Raw genomic sequence first — 19,990 nt, forward strand, 5'->3', positions numbered from 1 at the left:
AATTTGTTAACTTGTGGTCAGCTCAGAAAGGAGAAGCTCCCGACAAGGGAGCACTGGGGACGGTGCCCACTAGAAGAGGCACCCACTGCTCGAGAGGATCCTTCAGCTGCATCAGCTCCAGGCTGGGGACACCACGGTCCCTGGGGACATGGGTCCTGCTCTCCTCCTGCTGCTCGCCGCAGCTGGCTTCTGGCATGGTAAGTATACTGACTCCCAAAGCCCCACATCACTCTAGGGGAATTTTAGGATGTGGTGAGGGTTTCCTGGGTGCCTGGTATGAGTGCTCCATTCCTCCTCAGGTGAGGAGGGGTCATGGCCTTGGCGGGATGGGGCTGTGCTGAAGCTGGACTAACAGGCACGCAGCTCCTGGAGGTGGAGGGCAAAGCTGAGCTCACAGCCATGTGTCCCAAAAGGCTGCTATGGGCTGGGATGGTCCCTGTTTCTGGAGGCTGCTGCATGAATTGGACACTGCTGTGAGCACGTTCAAGGATCCTTGGCATGGGTAGGGAGAATGTGTCTGCTCTGTGGCACTGCAGGGAAGAGACACCAGCACTGGAACTCAGTGCAGACTTGGCTGTAGCAGCTTTCTGCAGGTCATCCAGAGCTGGCTGCAATTAGAGAGGGAGGGTAGTGGTGGAAAGAGGGTGTGCTGCTGGTCTGTGTTGGCTCTGGTGCCTGGCTTGCTCTTGGCTGCCTGCAGCCCTGCCAAGGTAAGGCCAAGGAGGATGGAGAGGTACACTTTAGCATAGGCAGAGCCTTGGCTGTGGGGAGATGGGAGAGGGAAACTTCGCATTCTTTGGATCTGGAGAGGGTTTACAATGAAGGAATGGTTCAGCAGCAACTGTGTCCTGAGGGAAGCTGTCTCCTAAATAACACTTTGCTCAAATGAGGAAGGAGTTGGAGATGTTTGGTCTGTAGGTAAAGGAGTCAGAAAATCAGCTGCATTGGCACCTTCCAAAGGACCTCATGCCCAGCTGGAGTATCTGAGGATTGCTGGATTCTGATGGTGCTGGTACACACACCAGGGCTGTAGAGCCAGGATGTGATTGAAACAGAACTCAGGCAGCCAAGAAGGGAAAGCTGAACACGCCTGCTTTTTGAGGCTGCAGAAATGGCCAGGAGGTGATAACCCACCAACCTCAAAAAAGAGTCACTAAGCCGTTTTTGAGGTTTACAACCAAAGAGGTGGAAACCAGTATTACTAATCTGGCATTTTGAAGTGCTGGGAACCTCTCAGGTCCTGTGTGGCACTTGCCTTAATTTTCCTTTTGAGCATGCTTGGGGGCACAATGAGACTGTGGTGTGAAGTCCTCCCTGGAAGGGGGCAGCCTGTGGGGAAAGCATTCAGCATGGGACAGGTGGGCAGCAAATCCTTCCTGAGCCACTGCAGTGCTCGTGTTTTCAGCCCAGGAAATTTGCATCCCTCTCACTTATTGTTTCATTTCAAGTGACATTTGAAACATGTTGAGCAGAATTTTCTAGTTCTGCTGTGCTGGGAATGGGTTGTGAAGGCTGCAGGGTTTTTAATTCCTTGTGGTTTTTAAAGATAATAGGGACTAGGCAAGTCTAATACAGATCCATGAGAGATTGTAACAATAGCTGTCAGGATCTCTCCAAAGGTTCCTTGAGCCACTGGCCAATGCAGGTCTGCAGCTGTGACATCTTCATGAGGCACTGTCTGCCATGTCAGGCTGTAGGACACACATTTGTGTGAGTACCAGCACTGCTGGCCATTTGCAGCACAAAGCTGCATCATGCCAGGGCTCTACAAAGTAACCAACCTCCAGCTGGAGTCAGAGCCTGACTTCCTTCTCCTACCTCTTGGATTGCAAGTGCATCTTCCGTGAGCACCCAGGGCTGATGTAATGTGATTGTTGTGACTTGGGCTCTTGCTGAGGGAGGATAAGGGGCTCAGATCAAGCAGAGGAAATGTTTTAAACCAAATCATCTTGTATCTGTATTCTTGGCCATCTTGAGATGTATTCCTAGGGGTTTTGTTTTCTTACTGTGGGTAAGCTAAACCTCTGAAGTAGAAGCCCCAAGCAGAGCTGTGATGAGCACATTTTTCTCTATCCCTGGTCCGCAGATATTGTAGGTGACTCCAGGGAAGGGGTCCTCAGAAATCAAACTTTTCCTTGCTATCATTGAGGGTGGGACAAAGGGAGCTCAGGTCTGGTATGGGTCCTTCTCAGGGCCAGACCTCAGCCTAGTTTTTCCCCAGGATTAACTCAAGATCCTGGGGGCTGGCTTCTATGGTAAGGATCCTGGGCACTTCTGCCATACCAGCCTTCACTTCTCCTTCCTCACCAAACGCTCAGCAGAGGAAAGCAATGTTTTGGCTGGCATAGGAGAAGCAGGGACAGAGTCTGCAGCTGTAAGGAGAGGTCATGGTTACACAACCCAAGCGTGGTAAAACCTCTGGCCAGCAGTTACTGGCAGTGCTGCGGAAGCTGCTGGAGAGCAGAAGGGAGACATCCTTGGCCTTCGTGCAAGATTGCACAGTGGTCAGCAGGGAGAGAGCGTCCCCCTGCAGCCCTGCTTCCCCATTCTGGAGAAGGACCCACTGCTCTGACTCTTCCCCAGCACACATGAAGGAGTGGGTGCTTGGGTGACCTTCACCTTGCCTTGTCCCGCATTTAGTGTCTCTGCCTTGTCTGTCCTCACTCCACTCGTGTGGTGGTTGCATTGCTGGTGGGAGTCTCTAGTGACAGCCTGAGGGCTTTTTCATCACCCTTCTGGAGAGCACCTACCCAGCGCCTTTTCTGCCATAGCATCTCAGTCATAACTGTAAGCTGGTGACAACAAAGATGAGATGACTCTTGTTTGTTTTATTTACTTTCCTTGTTCTCCTGCTGCGGCCAAGGACAAGTTACAACATGGTCCTTCCTCGAACAAGTTTGAATACAACTCTGAATCAAAGAGTTTGGCTCCCCATGAAATGGTGCCAAAGCCCTGGATGTGGATTGACAGCCAAAGCAGAGAGTAGGTGAGGGAAAAGGATCCAGTGACAAAGAGTTAAAGCAACAGAAATAACAAGCCCCACTAGAAAGCACAGCTTAGCAAAAAGGGAGGAATGTTTTGCCTCAGATATGTGGAAAACTCAGCTTTTTAAATTGTTCTGGGGTATATTTTTCTCCATTCTGGAAGTAAATGAGGCTTCTCCTCTTTCCATAGGAAGATAAAAGCATCAACCCCCCCTCCCCCAAAAACCCCAAACAAACAACACAACAACAACAAACAAAGCAACACAACAGCAACAAAAAACCAGGGAGATAAAATGTCAAATATTCCATGCTCTGAAGATCCTTGTCCTCCGCCTCTCCCCACAGGGCCAGTGAGTTTGATCTAGGCCTTGTCTGAGCTCCCCCATGACAACTGTGTCATTGTTACAACCAGAATGCCCTCCAGGGTCTTGAGTCTCATATTCTCCACCCTTTGTTGCAAGGAGGGAGTCACCAGCCCAAGATGGCTTAAAGGCTGCTCTTTGGGCTCTGATGTGTGCTCTGGGTGGCACAGCCCTGAGCACAGCTGGTAGCACAGGACACACAGCTGTACCTTGGGCATCGCCTTCCTCCCCAAAAGAGCTGTGATCAGGGGTGGATGACGGTGAGGGTGTGCTTCTGCTGGCTGCTACAGGGACAGTGTCCATGGCAGGAGGATCACCGCCTGCAGAGCAGTGAATTGATAAATTGCCCAGGTCCCTTATGCTCAGTATTATTTGAATGAGGGTGTGTGTCCCTTTAAGATGTGAGGACGGGTTAGAGACTGGGAAGGAAAGCAGAAGTGGGAGAATAGCCCTGGATAGGGGCTGGAGGGGGGTGCAGAGCCCCTCAAGCACAGATAGCCCTTTGCAATGTGTTTCCTGTCCTCCCTGAGGGCCTGACGTGGGGTGGCTGTACCACTTCTTCCCCAACCCCACAGCACTGATTCATTGTGCACTTCCCCCCACCCTAAATATAGGTGGTGACTCAAAGAACTTGCTGACAGGACAAAATGGGGAAAAAATATTTCCCTCTGACACCAAGGCTGGAGTAGGACCCTGGTTCCCCTTTATTCAGCCAGCAGAGAAGGCATCTTCAAAGTAAAGATGCATCAGAATTCCTGCTGGTTGTGATACCTGTGTCTGCAGGACAGGTGTGTTGTATGAACAACTGCAGCTATGGGCTTTCATCAGCTGTTCAGCTGTTCCATGCCTCAGTTTCCTCTCCCAAATGGAAATAATGCTGATTCACTTCATAATGTTTTGTTGGTGTCTTCCAGGAGAATGCAGTGTGTCACTCCATGATACACATGAGGAGGTGTCCTTCAGAATCCAGTGCTTGGCAACAAAAAGCCAGTCTTCCCAATGGATATGCACTGACCTCCTGCTCTCCAGGAGCTTCCCAAGTCTGTTCTAGCTCATCACAGCACCAATGCAACAGAGAGCCCCATCCACCAAACTTGGCTTAAACTCCACCAAATGGTGCCGTGGGCTAACCCAGTTCATAGAGCAGGTCCCGCTCTGCCACAAAAGGAAAACTATTGTAGGAAGAGGCAAAAATCAGCAGGAACAATTTCCAAGCTGGCATTTGCCCCAATCAGCTCCAGATGATTGTTTTTCCTGTCCCACTGCTCTAGATGTTCAAATGGCAGGGAAGAGGGAAGTGTGGAGGGTGGTGTTTCTTCCCTGAAATTCTTTCCTTGGAGTATAAGGCCGTAGGGGTCTGGTGGGACAGAGAATGGGTGGAGTGGTGTGAGCCAAAACGCCAGTCTGAATCCCAAGCTCAGCCTTTTCCTGATGCTGAGCTACTCCATTCTCAGCAGTGTGAACTCCGGCAGAGAATCTTTAGGGATCATTTTTGCACTCTCACTCTCTCTTTCCCTTGCAGGCTCAGCATCTCCAGTGATCAGCCCTGACCTCCCTGCTCTGGTTGTCAACACGGGTGATCCAGTCCTCTTGCACTGCTCAGGAGAGTCTGAAGTTGCATGGAATAGCAAAAAGAATACATTCAGCAACCACACCATCAGCACGCTCAGTATCCCCAAGGCCACTTACAGGAATACAGGCACCTATAGCTGTGGTTATGTCAACAGCAGTGACAAGGGCACTGCAGCCATCCACCTGTTTGTGCGAGGTAACCCTGCTTCTCCCTTCCCACATCCACTGGCAGAGCAGCCTCCTTCCAGGGAGCATGGCCACTGCACAGGTCCTTTCTGCTGTGCTGTGCTTGTGTGTGTGCTTGGGGAGCAGTGCAGGCTCCTGGTGGGGCAGTGCCTCACCCACAACCACGTGAGTCCACATAAAATGGGGCCCATGACTAAAGCACTGGGCTAAAGTACAGAGCTGCATCTCGTGTATATGTGGATGTCTCCAGGATCTCTCCCTCCTCCCACTGTGGCTTCCCTTCCTGAAAAACCAGGGGTGTAAGTCTGTTCAGTGTTGTAGTGAGCAGTGAGATTTGCAAATCAGAGAACCGTATCGGCAGTACATCAGATAAGAGAGAGAGACACATGAATTACGTCCTCACAACATGACCTGAACCCCAAATATTCTTTTATCCCAGAAGAAGCTATGCTGTGGTAGCTCTACCACTTGACTTCACCCCTTCCTTTGTACCAGAGGTGCTGCCCTGAGCAGGGAAGCTGGAGGCCTCATAAGTGAAACGAGCACCATGGTGAAAAGTTTAATTAGACATGTGCATACTTCTCAGCCTCTCTTATCCCTGGACATTTGTGAGCTGGTTGCTGTGATCCCCTCAAATGTCTTAGCTGGAGCTGGGTTTGTCATGTGAGTGTTTGGAGGCTGAGTCAGGCAGGCACTGAGCAGGGCTGTCCTAGCATCGAACTCCCACTGGGCAGCAATGCTGGAGACTTGCCTTTGCTGGAATGTGTTTCTCAGCTCCAGTGCCTTTTCTGACCCCATTCACAAGCCTATCCTGTCTCCTCCTCAGATCCCAACAACGTGTGGTACACCCCGAATTTCCGGGTCGGGGGGACTGAAGGTGGGAATGTTGATCTTCCCTGTCTCATCACGGCCCCTGAGTACGGATCCAACGTGACTCTGACAATGGATGATGCCTCTCCTCTCCCACCTGGGACCAACTACTCCTTCAGTGCTGAGAAAGGAGTAAGACTGTACAATGTGCAAAGCAAGCATAAAGGTTATTACCGATGCCAAGCACAGATAAATGGAAAAATAAAGAATTCATCAAGAATAAGACTGATTATGGAAGAAGGTAAAGAACTGAGGTTGTTGCTATCCTAAGGGCCACAAATAGCTAAGCTGGCCACAGGAAAAGCTCCTTGCCAGCGGCAGGAAAGACCTTCTGAAGGTTCTGCAGTTTCTAAAGGTTATTTAATGGAGGCCAAATTCCGTCTGCCTCTGGCTAATTGCTTCCTTCAGATGCGTTTCTATGGGTTCAGCAGTCTTCAAATCTTTGCAGGCACTGTCACAGACCAGAGAAAAACGTCCACCAATCTCTCCAATGTTCTGCAAGTCCTCGGGCCCCGATGCTCCATCTGTAATCATGGGCAGAAGCTTCTCCTTCCCTTTCAACCCACAGTCCTGACTGCTGTGTTCTCCCCTCCTGTACTGCTTCCCACAGACACATGCTCAAAAGGGAGTGGAGATCACTAGGGAAGGGGAAGGCCGGGAGGAAAGAGGCTAAAGAGGATGGAAAGGAGAAGGTAGAATCATAGAATAGAGTCACAGAATAGTTTGGGTGGGAAGAGACCTTGAAATTCATCTCGTTCCAAACTCACTGCCATGGGCAGGGATGCCACCTGCTAGATCAGGTTGCTCAGGCCCCACCTAACCTGGCCTTGAACACTTCAGGATGGGGCATCCACAACTTCTCTGGGCAACCTGTGCCTCTGCCTCACCTCCAAAGGTAGCCAGCTCCTGGGGAGTCTCCAAAGCACATGGAATCACTGGACAAGCTGACACTGGATCTTTCCTTGCTTGCCTTTGTGCAGTACTGAAGAAACCTGTGTCAGTGATGATGGACCCTGCAGACAACGTGCGAATTGTGGGCGAACCTTTCAAAGTCACCTGCAGAGTGATTGCTCCTTCTCACAAGTATGACATCAGATGGGTGACAGCAGCAAAAAAAGTAAGTTGGGGTGTGGAGCTTTCCTGGAAACTGGGGGACATAGGGTGGTAAGAATTGCCTAGACCCACAGCAAAGCCTTGAACTACCCAACCAATGAGCTATTCAAGCTGTAGAAATTTGAATATCCTTTCTTTGGGATGACACAGGATTAAGAAACATCTGCCTATTGTCAGAATCGTGCTGTGAGAGAGGACACTATATTATTTCACCTCAGTTTATTGGACAAGAGCCACAGTACCTATTAAAGCAGCATTTCGCCACCCATCCCTGCCAGGGCTTATAAAGCAGCAAATATTTTCAGGACAGAGCTCTCCAGAGAAAAGATACGTGTGAAGAAAAGGAATACATCTCAAAATCTCTGTGATGCTGACTTCTAACTGCCAGATGGTTAGATGAGGTTTGCTAGAAGTCCTTATTATAACTGGTGCCTTTATTAAGGAATTGAAACAACACACAAGGTATGTTTGGATCACACAGTGTAAGGTCAAGTTGCAGTCAGAAGGCTGACAATAGCTATAACCTCACTGCTGTGGAATATCTGCCCTGGATACTTGGGTTTAGTATGACTCTGGGTCTCCTCACAGGTTGTTCTCAATGATGAGCTCTCTAGCCCAGAGCAGGAGAGGTGTGTTTGCTCTGCCCTTTCAATGTGTGCTGTTCCCTCTCTGCCTGACAGGTCACGAGAACTAGAAAGATTGACTTTGAAAATGATAACTACATCATCAATGACACCCTGTTCGTTGAAGCCGTGACCATGGAAGACAGTGGGAAATACATCTGTATAGCCAACAATACAGTAGGATTCAGGAATGCCTCAACAATGCTTCAGGTAGTAGGTGAGTGCTTCCCCAAAAGACCAGGAAGGCTGAATCATGTGTAGCCTTGAGTATTTGCTGCTTCTGCCTCCATTCTCTTCCTAGATTTGTTGTTGAAAACACAATTCTCACTTGTGCCTGAGGGCTTACATGAGAACTATGGAGCTGCTAGAAAAGGAACTGGTTTTCCCTTCATATCTTGAGGGCCCAGAGGACATGTTTTAGAAGGAAGGGCAAGCCACACGAGCAAAGTATGGATCTTCATCTCTTCCAGTCACAGATTCACATAAGGGGCTTCAGGTCTATTACACACTTGTTTGTATCTCAAGATGGAAAATTCATCCTCACAGCTCACAGGCTGGAGTTTGCTGATGATACAAAGCTGCTGCATACCACAGCTCAGAAAGAAGGCTCAGTCTGAGTTGTTTCCAGCTGAGAAGCCAGGATTTCAGCTAAAGCATAACTGTCTTTTATGAACAATTAAGAGATACTGTTTTAGCCTCATCACTTCTTAGGATACAGCATGTAAAACTTCTTTCCCTGTGAGACTTCACTAAGATTTTCTAGCCCTCCTCAGGCAGTGTAATCCAAGGTGCCATGACAAAGAAGTCATTTAAAAGTATTCCTTTGGCAACATATCTGTGTAATATTTCATTCCCTCCTGCAGTCTCCCAGATGGGGCTGCTCTTTCCAATAATGATCCCTTTATGGAGATGGCATAAGCTTATTCCAGGTCTCTGGACACGCCTGCTGACGGTCGTGCTCTCCTCCATCCTGCAGAGAGAGGTTACGTGCACCTGATCCCAGGGCAAGCCACCAGCCAGGAGGTTGCTCTGGGTGAGAGTCTGAAGCTGCAGGTCCACATTAAGGCTTACCCAAAACTTCTCCAGTGGGTCTGGGAACACACGAATCCCTTGAAGAACTCTAAACCCACCATATTCAAGGGCCAAATGATCTCTGGAAACAACTGGTACGTGCTCTTTGTCTTCTATACTGGCTATGGCATGTAGACAGGCAGGCCCCATTCTACAGAAAACTCTCTGGTTTTAAAGAGGGAAACTGTTCTGCATTTCTATCTTCTCTTTCCAGTATTGTTAGCAAACCACAGTATAATCAGATCAAGGGGGACACCACCCTTCTCTAACTTGGCAGCCTTCTCTTTAGACAGCCTTGTGGAAGTTAGTATCACATTTGTGATCTGGTTGTTCAAGTCTGCACTCTCCTTGCCAGAAGAAATTTCAGGAGTGGACGAACAGTACAAAAAACTTAATTCCCTCACTGCTCTGAGGTTGAGAGAGTGTGCACTGAGAGGCACTGAGAGCGCCACGCCAAGAGAAGTCACAAACATTGTTATGTGAATATAACCTAACAGAGGGCACAGGTGTGCTCTTCCAAAGCCTACAGCCAGCTGAGACCAAGAGGAGACTGAAAGAAAAACATTCCATTTGTTGGGGTGTTTGGCAATTCCCCTTTCATTTTCTTAGAAACAAAAAACAATCTACAAGAGGAACTGTGCCACTTGGCAAAAATTATGGCTTTAGGGTGAACTTCTTGCACTGGGGGTTGAGAAATGGGCAGGGGGCAGAGGGGAGTGGCTACTAGGGAGCACATCTTCATGGAGTAACTCATTCTGCCAAAGGCAGAAGAACCAGCATCCCCTTATCCTTGAAAGGTAATGATTTACATGTTAAATTATTTCTGAGCATTCACCCACCTGTAGCCTTTCAGAAGTGCTGAAGTGCACTTGGTGGCAAAAGGTGTTTCCTCTAAGGAAGATTGGTCCCTCCCTGCTTCCCCTGAAGAAGCAACTAGCAGGCTCCCTGAGGGGCTGGGATTAGTGCTGGAACTGTTCACTGCTCCAGAGCACAGGAAGCAGCAGAATCTCACTGAGCAAGGCCTGTGTGTTCTTCACAGTGTTTCTCTCTGTGAGCAGGTACAACAACACACTCTTCCTGAACCGCCTGAAGGAAGGAGAGGGAGGGTTCTACACGTTTCATGCCCTCAACAATGTGACCAATGAATCGGTTACATTCAGTATCTCTCTGAAATGTAAGTGCTTGCCCATTCTTTCACCCTGCTTGCCCCTGGGGCTGCTTCCCAGCTAGCAAAAAAAGTTGGTTGGGGTACCAGGCTGTTTCCAGCTCAGCACCCACAGGACACACAGACCCAGCCTAAACCTGCCTGTGTTTAGCACAGGGGCTCCTTCTGGTTTATTGTTGCACACATGGAAAGTAAACCAGAGCATGGGGGATGTGCTCTTCCTCTGGTCACAGCATTCACTTTTTATGTGACTTCCCCAACAGCTTCTCCAAGGGTCTGCAAAATCAAAGTGCCAGCCAATGACTCCAGCATCCTTCAGTGCATGGCCATCGGGTACCCTGCCCCACGCATCGAGTGGTACCAGTGCCCCGTTCACTCGGACAGGTGAGAACTGCCCGAGAGGTGAGAACTGACTGAGCACCTCCGAGCTGTGCCCCTGCCCTTGCTGTGCTGGCATTCGCTGAGCGTGGGCTCCCGGGCAGGCCATACAGCAGAGCCTGTCCAGTAACAGCAACAGGGATGTTGTTCTGCTGAAAAAGAGGTTCCTGGGGACTGCCTGCGAAGAGGGACCACTTTCTATTCCTAAAGTCCTGAGGTTGAAGAGATCATCCACCTGTGATTCATGTTCTCCCCATGCTTTTCTGAGGAACACGTGGATCCCTTGGAGAAATGCCCTGGTGTATGTTGCTGTGGAGGTATATCCTGGCTGGCCCAGTCATCTTTCTGGGACCTCCACAGGTCTGAGGCTCTGCAGAGCACAGGTTAACTGAGCTACAGTCATGGGAAGCAACTGCAGCTGCCTGGACAGGGCTGTTGTGTCTCAGGACCAGCCCCACTGAAGGGACTGATGGCAGAACACTGCTGAGCCACATAAAGGCAGTCAGGGCTCTGTCTGTGCAGGGCCGTGGTGTTCAGGGAGACATCTTTAACTGGGTAGAGAGTAACACACCTCACAGAGCTGCAACCCTAATTCCCTGTGTCTCCTCTGTAGTGTGACACAGGCACCCACTCAGCTGTGAGCTGCTGTGCTGCAGAGGAGCACTCATTGCCTCCTCTTGCCATCCCTGCAGGTACAGTGAGGACTACAGACTGATACGGAATGACTCCAGACCCCAGGTGGTGAATATGTTGCCCTTCCAAGAGATGGAGGTGGAGAGCACCATCCTCTTCCAGGAGCTGGGTGACAATTTCACCTTCTGCTGCATGGCCATTAACGGGGAAGGGAACACCTCTGACATGTTTCACTCACTCACCATCACCCGTAAGATACAAATCGACAGAGTTGGCAGAGTGGGGGAGAATTTGGGGACTTCGGGGTTGCGTTCTATATGTATATCCCCACTGTCTTGCAAGAGAGCTGGAACAGATTCCACAAGCCCTTTATCCTCACAGGTGTGAGGCTTTGGCATTCACCAGTCCTAGGAGCCATGTGGGAATTTCTGGCTGGGTTATAGCCTAGGGCCAAAGGCTGAGCCACACCACGAACATCTCATAACTGCAGGGCTCAGCTCCAGTGCACGGTGCATCCAGCAGTTTCTCAGCCCACCAAAGTAAAGGGGCTGCATCTTTTGGTGGGCCTGTTCTTGCTGCACAGATCTTGGTCACCAGTTTGTCTGAGCTGCACCTGGTGCTGGTTGTGTCAAAATTGGGGTGCATGAGGGGAACCATTGCAGCCTTGAGTTTGGCATCAAGAACTTCCCTCAGCTCCCAGCAGCTCCCAAAAGGGTGTCCTGAGGGCAGTGTTGCATACAGGGGAAGCTGAAGTGAATAGCTGGGCAAAATGCTCCCAGAGCTGGGATTGAAATAAGGATGTTTACTGATTCTCTGGATTTTTTTTTTCCCTCTTCCAGGGAGTGTCATGGCCCTTCCAAACAAGCTCTTCAGCCCTGTTCTGTCCACCTGCATAGGTGCATTGGTGCTGCTGCTCCTCCTACTCCTCCTCCTGCTCTACAAGTACAACCAGGTCAGACTCCCTGTTGCAGGGCAAGGGCTGCAAGGGCTGCCTGGTCTCAGAGGCCACACAGCCTCTGCTGTCAGCCAGAGCAGGGACCATTCAGCTTGGAGGTACCAGGCAAGCTGCCTCCTTCACCTCCCCTGCCTCTCAGCTTCCCCCTGGAGTTTCCTGCTGCAGGGCAAAGCTCATGCACCCAACCCAGTGTATTAACATCTCTCCTGCCCTGGTCCTTCAGTCTGGTAGCCCAGAGGTCAGTGTGGTTATTGTTTGGTGTCAGACAAAGGTGCTCACTCTGCGCTGTCAATTGCAGCTGGTTTTGCTCTGGTCCCATGAATTCACGGACTGAATTAAGGGAGAAAAAAAAGTGGTTTGCAGTTTGCATCTACTTTTTGTTCTCCTCGCTGCTTTATAATAAACTGGTTTTATGGGGAAACAGGATGATGTTAGAAGAAGTTTGTTTCCAGGAAGACTTGGTCACTATTTTTATATAAGAACTTGCCCCATTTTCTCTGCAAGGCTCATTTCCAGCATTTGGAATCCTTCTCTGTTTTTTCCACAAACTGAACCAATCAGTAGCCACCTCTGCTTCATCAGTGGGTGAAAATCTGGTTTTCATCTCTCCCTTTTGGCACCCTTCCTTTGACAGCCTATCAAGGCTGAAAATTTTGCAGCAAAGTTCTGGTGCTGGTTGTCAGAAGATCCATCAGAGCCCTCTCTCAGACAAGCACCTACAGCTTAGCAGGCAGAGCTGCCTTTGGACAGTGGTCGAGAGATACAGAAAGATAGATCAATGTGTAAGCACAAATGTGAAGAAAATAGCTTTTTGGAAGGGCTTGCAAGCCCCAGAGAAGCAGGACATGGCTATAAATAACATGGTTACCTATCTCAGACAAGTACCAGCCTTCTCTGCTCAAAGACTCCTGCACTGCTTCTCTGCCTTGCCTGGTTACTTCTGCCATGACATTCTTGGAAAAGAGAAATTCTTACTTCTCTTTCTCCTTTTTTATTTTACCCCTGTAAGGGAAGTGGGGCAGGACCAGCTCCACTGTTCTGCTGTGCTCAGCAGCCAGAGGACCAAGGAAGGAGACACAGTGGGGACATCTCCCTCCAGCACCAGCTGGGCACTGTCAGCCACTGCTCTGGTGGGACGTGCTGGATCTCCCAGCTCTGCCATCCCAAATGATGGCAACAGGCTGCTTCTAGTGGCAAGAGAGCCTCCCTCAGTCATAGGGGATGACTTGGGGGGACTTCATAACTGCAAAGAGACCAGGCTGTCCAGAAAAAGCCTCTCTCACTCAGTCCAGGTTGAAAAGATACTTGATGGGCTGAAGTCTGTATCTTCCCTCTGTGCCTGCAGAGTGAGCTTGAGTGGATGCTGGGGCTGAAGAACCCTCCCAACTTGGGGAACACTGAATAACTGGAATCTCTTCCTTACAGAAACCCAAGTACCAGGTGCGGTGGAAGATCATTGAGGCCTGTGAAGGCAATAACTACATCTTTATCGATCCCACTCAGCTGCCGTACAATGAAAAATGGGAGTTTCCCAGGAATAACCTCCAGTTTGGTAAGAAACCTTCCCTGCTTCTTGCCTGGTGGCATGAAGCTCATCACAGAGCTGAAACGCTCCAAGGGTCAGAGCCAAAGCTCTGGGCAATATCCAAAACTACACCCAGACATTCCGGCAGCATCCTAAACCAGGCCTTGCTGCCCCCTTCCACACAGGGTGGCAAGTGGTAGGGTGTAGGCTCCCTCCCTCCTCCTTTGCTCCAAGGAAGGCTGCAGGGATCGTGTCCCTCCTCTTGCATGTGGAGTCATTCCTAAGGCACAGAGCTGGTGAGGCGAAGTTTGGAGATGGCCTCTTACTCACCATCTTTGCTCACAGTAGAGTTCCCCACAGATGTTTGCCAGCTCCTGACTAAGGGATATGTCATCTTGTGTGAGCCCAGCAGGAATCCCCATCCCCAAGGCTGCATGTAGGACAACTGCTCAGTCTTTTTCTATAACATATCTTAAAAGCACTTTTTTCTTCTCTCTGCAGGAAAAACTCTTGGAGCAGGAGCCTTTGGAAAAGTGGTAGAAGCCACAGCTTTTGGGCTGGGCAAAGAAGATTCAGTGCTCAAAGTGGCTGTGAAGATGCTAAAGTGTAAGCACAGAGCAACTTGCAAGGGCTGAAATCCTCCATCTGGGCAGGATGTAGTGTGTGTTCAACACATGTTGGTGCTCCCAGGCTGCCACAGCTATGTTTTAAAGATGTTTCTATGCCAAGTACCAGGTGCTGGAATCACATTACTGTCGTTTTTGTGGACAGGGGAGGCCAGAGGCACAGTTAGAAGATGCAGTTTTCGCTCGAAGTGTGTCTCCTCCTTTTGTTCCATAACTCTGTCAACATCTTTCTCTGTCCTCTCCCTTAATCTCCTCCTTGTCCCTCCCTCACTCCTTCACACAGTCCTTCTCTCACCTTGCAGCATCAGCAGACACGGATGAGCAGGAGGCTCTCATGTCTGAGCTGAAGATCATGAGTCACTTGGGACACCACGAGAACATTGTTAACCTGCTGGGGGCATGTACCTGTGGAGGTAGGATCCCCCAGCCCTGCTGCCCCCCCAGACCCCTGCCATGGCCCCTCCTCTGAGGCGCAGCGTGAGCTGTGTGGATTCTGCTGCCCTCCCAGGGAAAGCAATCCCAGGACAGGTCACAGTAACATCGCTCCTTAATGAACCCTTTCTGCTGCTCTGCCAGGCCCAATCCTTGTCATCACCGAGTACTGTCGCTATGGAGACCTGCTGAATTTCCTGCGGAAGAAGGCTGAATCCATAATTATCCAGGATTCTGCCCTGGACACCTCTTTAGACAGTGCTGCTGATTACAAAAACATTGAGCTAGAGAAAAAATACATCCGCAGGTAGGAGCAGAGCTCGGGTGACTGCAGGGCTGAGCAATGCTGGGCCTGGGTACTCGTTGGGAGAAGCATGCAGAGCACTGTGCTGGGGAGAGATCAAGGTCAAAGGTCTGGGGACTGGCAGGATGCTAGGATGTAAAAGCCACTGGGGTTGTATGTGTTTAGAGCTGGTTATAGTTGCAAGTTTTTCGAAGACTTTGACAGCAGTCATTGAATATCCCGCAATAAATACAGGTTTCAGCCCAGTCTGTCCTTCCACAATTCAGAACCAAAACTTTAGCTTCCTGCACTATTGGGCACATGGGTTTTCTAGGATGAAGCTGACTGCTCCCCATCAGCCAAGAACTTAAAAAAAGGGGAGCAGTCCTTGGAGCCCCATAACACAGGGGGCCCAGGTCCCCTTTCTGAATCAGCTTCCACATTACCTTTGCCTTTAAGCCTTTAAGTCACCTTCTGCAGGCAGGGATGTGGTTTCTCCTCTTGGTGGAGATGGAGCAGGGCAGAAGGTACTGCTGGAGGGTTCTAACAGTCTGCCCCCCTCTCTGGTGCTTCTCACTCAGTGACAGTGGCTTCTCAAGCCAGGGTTTGGAAACATATGTTGAAATGAGGCCTGTGCCATCATCATCATCTTCAGCAGCATCAGATTCTGCGCAAGCCAGGGGTGAGTCAAAGGCTTATTTCTGGGATTTCATGATTTCTTTCTTTTGGCCATCCTGTCTGGTTTAGCTCTGGGAATCACAGCACACCACAGTTTGTGTTACTCGCCAGCTTTGCAGCAAGTCTAAATCTCTGCTTTGAATTTCAGGGAGAAGCTCAGAGGAAGAAGATGAAGCCAGGGAGGATCTCCGTCCCCTCAATCTCTCTGACCTGCTACAGTTCTCCAGCCAGGTGGCCCAGGGCATGGCATTCCTCGCATCAAAGAACGTGAGTGCCAAGAGAACCACTGCCCCCAGCACACCACGTGGGAAACACCAGTCCAGCCAAGCAGGAGCCACCCATCCTGGCTGCAGAAGGCTTGGGATGTCTTTGGATGGGGTAGCCAAGCTCAAGCAAGCTGCTGCTGGAAATGGGCCTCTCTGCTCTGTCTGTTGGGTCCAGACAGGCTGGGCCCTGGTGTCTGGTGTTCCTGTCAGAGCCTTTGTCTTCCACGGCCGTCATGGCAGGGCAGCGTTACAGAGGGAACCCAGGGCTGTGCTTCATGCTGGTCTCAACATTTTCTCCCCTGCTTTTACACGAGGTCAGGAACCTTGCTGTGAAGCTTTCTCGCTTTGGCAGCGTCCCTGCTGCCCCAGGGACAAGGAACTGAAAGTGGCCGTTGAGCTGTCTGCCAGAGCTGGCTCAGGGTGTCAGTCACACTGTGTCTGTTTCAGAGATGAGGACACAGTGTCAACAGCCCAAGCTTCTGAGCCTCCTCCTGTGGGGAAGATGACAGCCCCGTGAGTGATTAAAGGAGGGGGCATGAAATGTCGCAGTGTCTTAACACCACAAATGAAGTGCTTGAAAAAGAGCCCGTGGCTTGTACATGACCTGGTGCCTCAGACAGGGGCTCTTCAAGCAGTACATGTTTCCCTTGCCCCTACAAGCATTGTTTTGGTGGCAGGCCTGGGCTGTAGGGAATTTTTTGGGACTGCTGGGGGCCAGTGGCTGGGTCTCAGTTGTGCTCTCTTCTCCCCAGTGCATCCACCGTGACTTAGCAGCCAGGAACGTGCTCATATCAGATGGACGTGTAGCCAAGATCTGTGACTTTGGCCTGGCCCGGGACATCATGAATGACTCCAATTATGTTGTGAAAGGCAATGTAAGTAATTAAAATGGGCACAAGAGAAGGTACAAGGGTAGGGGGGCTGGAGCATGAAGGACAGACAGGGTGCAGCATAAGCTGCCAGTGTGTCCCAGTCTGCAGGACTCTCTGCTCTTCCAGGCTCGCCTGCCCGTGAAATGGATGGCCCCAGAGAGCATCTTTGACTGCATTTACACAGTGCAGAGTGATGTGTGGTCTTATGGCATCCTGCTCTGGGAGATCTTCTCCCTTGGTAAGAAAGACGCGAGCTTGCAAACCTCTTTTGTTTTCCATGGCTCACTACTGGCCTAATGTATCTGCAGAAAAAATTTCCAAGATAGGAGGAAGGCTGACCAAAATCTAGGTTTATCAGGGCTATAAAACACTGTGTTGTGTTTTCAGAGGGAGCATTTAAGATGAAGAATCCCACATCATTTTCTCTAACTCAGCTCCCTGGGTAACAGTGGCTCAGGCAATGCTCCAGGCTGCCTCTTCCCACCCTCAAGGCTGGAGTATTGAACACTGTGGTCTGAGAGCCACCTCTGCTTCTGTTCCTGTCACAGGGAAGAGCCCGTATCCTGGCATGGTGGTGAACAGCAAGTTCTACAGCATGGTGAAGCAGGGGTACCAGATGGCCAGGCCTGACTTCGCTCCCTTGGAAATGTGAGTGGATGTGCTGAGATTCACACAGCAGCGACCACGTGGCTGGAGCTGCCTCATGGCAACAGGCAGGGACACGGCACAGGGACCTTGTCCACAGCTCTGCCTGCTGTTCCCAAGTGTCTGCCTTGAGGTTAAGGCTGGATCCTACCAGGCTGCTCCTTGCTCCTGTAGGAAAACAAGCCCTGGGGCAGTCTATCCACTATCTCCTCTTTATGGGCAGGAGGATGAGAGCACTCACATTACATGTCTACATTCCTGAACTTGGTGGGGTTTTCTTCTCTATTTGGTTAGCTACTTTTGGCTCTATGATTATGAGAAGACAAGCCTGAGTAGGCTAGAGGAGGGTAATGAGTGTAAGCCTGAAGTCTTGGTGGCAAGCTCCTTGTTGATTAGCTTGCTCCATCCACTCCAGTGGTCACCACTCCCTGGAGCAGTGCACATGCACTCACCATGGGTTCTATGGAGGAAGACAAGGGACTGCTCAGTACTGTGTCCCTGACATACAGAGTGCTGCAGGGAAGAGCCTGGGGTTGCAGACCCTCCAGCAGCACCATGCAACCAGCTTGTCCCTGTCTGGCCCTGCAGGTACAGCATCATGCAGGCGTGCTGGAGCCTGGAGCCCACACGGAGACCCACCTTCGACCAGATAGGCTGCTTCATCCAGAAAGAGCTGGAGGTGCATAAGGAGCGGGTGAGGACCTCTGGAGAGGAGAAGGGGGAGGACATGAACACAGCTTCTGAACAAGTTTTGTGTCATATCCCTTACCATTAGCTGATGGGAGCAGTATAGTGTTGGTGCAAAGTTCAGAGAGGCATCCAGCTGAAGGGCTGACTCCCCACCATGACCAGAGAGGGCTGGACAAAGCAGTGACAGGCAGCGATATACTACCAGCACAGCACCCTGCCCCATGGCCCTGGACTTGCTGTGCATCCCCTCAGGACTAGCTGTCCACCAAAGCATAGGCATGAGCCTGCCCTGCCTGTTAGTCACACCCTGTGGGCACAGCAAAGGGTGGTAATGTGGAGTGAGCACATCCCCAGCTGGTCACCTGCACGGCAACAGGGGTCATACACCATCAAAGGGACCAAAACACACTCAGGGTGTTGTGTTTCTTCCTTTTCCTTCAAGGACTACACCAACCTCCCTTCCAGTGCTGAGGAAGACAGTGGCTGCGACACCTCCGGCTGCTGTGAGGAGTCCTGCGAGCAAGAGGAGAGTGGGCAGCCCCTCCTCAAGGGCAACAACTACCAGTTCTGTTAGATGGGACCTTCACCCTGGGGTTGATCCTTGTCCTGGCTCCACAGAGCTCACCCTAGGACACAGACACCTTCCGCTTTGGCCTTCTCTGTGCTTTCTGAAGTGTGAGTGTTGCCAACTCTCTCACCAAAAGGAGAGCAAAGGAGTCACCATGGGGTCCCTGAAGTCTTATCTCACACATAGCATAGAGCTGTCAGGATAGTAACAGGCTCCATCTCTACAAGGTACACAGAGATCCCCAGCACCTGCCTCCCCATGCCCCAGAGAAGGCTGTGGGAGTTTGGGTTTTGAGTTTTTTAAAAAATACTAGTCACAGCCAAGTAAGACAGTTCCAAGTGTCACTCACATTACATTACATTACTGAACCCTTGTGTTTTATAAGCACATCTTGAAATAGGTCTTGGCACTGGAACTACTCCACACACTCTTTTTCGTGGTGGTCCTGCTCTCTTCCCTTTGTCAGTCTGACCCTGGACATTGCAGCGTGTTTAGATATAGGTAAAGCTTCTACATAGCATTAAATATGCATTAACCCCTACACTTCCTCGTGCAACCCACTTCTCTGCAGCTGATGCACCTGCAGGGAGTATTTGGATGAAGTGAGCCACAGAGCCAACCCCAGGGTTATGTGAACTTGTGGCCCAGTAATGGGACAGAGGGACAGTACTTTCTCAGGTAAAATACAGCAGAAACCAGTGCTCTGCCATGAGAACACTGAACACAACCCCAATCCAGGAAAGAATGGCAGCTTAAAGAGGTCTGGAAATGATCAGTATTACACATATCCTACAGAACTTCTGAGTTACTGAACATGTAGCAATCACTGCCTTTGTCACTATTACAGACTTGTACTAAATTTCCCAAATGTACTTTTATTAGTACAACTGAGGTGATTTTTTTCATAAGCTAGGGCCTAATGCCCTTCAACTTATTTCTCAGCTAGCTCTTGCTCAGGTTTACTACTGCCCTGGCCATCCAGTCCTGTGTACCTACCAGAAGTAGCTAAAGAACCTTCTTAGCTTCACCTGACTCGGTGGGTAAAAGATCTCCATTCCAGGTACAGGCAAACTGCAACTGACAGGGCTCAGGCAAACTACAGCTGCACCACAGGTGGCCTTTGTCACACTCTGAGCAATTACACTGTGGGCCATTTCTGATCCTTTTAAACCTGGTTTTATGCTAACACCAAGTGATTCATTCCTCCTTACTAAATGAGAAGCTAACGTAACTCTTATCTGTCAGCATTATAAAAAATAAAATAAGATGTTTAACAAAATGAGTCTCTTCCAGGGCTCTAAGGACTGTTCTCAGAGGGGAAGAGCTCAGAGCATGGGTGATGCACTGGCCTACCCACTCACCCTGAAACTCTGTTCCTCAGTACTAGTTCTCAAAACCACTCATTCTTGTGAAAAACTTATTAAAAGCAAGGTTTTAAAGCTCTGAAGTAGACCCTGTGCATGGATATAATGGAATGTAATTTCAGTTGTGAT

The 19,990-nt window shown here is 50.1% G+C and overlaps 1 protein-coding gene across 1 annotated transcript; it reads left to right on the forward strand.

Moving 5' to 3' along the window:
- On the forward strand, positions 1-19,940 carry CSF1R (colony stimulating factor 1 receptor). The gene is made up of 21 exons (XM_048319616.1): positions 1-197; positions 4,869-5,114; positions 5,931-6,215; positions 6,955-7,091; positions 7,768-7,927; positions 8,687-8,876; positions 9,840-9,955; positions 10,210-10,330; positions 11,017-11,207; positions 11,797-11,909; positions 13,338-13,464; positions 13,939-14,043; positions 14,366-14,476; positions 14,640-14,802; positions 15,360-15,460; positions 15,605-15,723; positions 16,475-16,597; positions 16,721-16,832; positions 17,143-17,242; positions 17,828-17,933; positions 18,372-19,940. Exons 1-21 carry the CDS (start codon positions 149-151, stop codon positions 18,501-18,503), a joined length of 2,907 nt encoding a protein of 968 aa, XP_048175573.1. The 5' UTR covers positions 1-148; the 3' UTR covers positions 18,504-19,940.
- The last annotated feature ends 50 nt before the right edge of the window (positions 19,941-19,990 follow it).

This window comes from Corvus hawaiiensis, chromosome 15 (assembly GCF_020740725.1).
Source record: "Corvus hawaiiensis isolate bCorHaw1 chromosome 15, bCorHaw1.pri.cur, whole genome shotgun sequence".
NCBI lineage: Eukaryota > Metazoa > Chordata > Aves > Passeriformes > Corvidae > Corvus > Corvus hawaiiensis.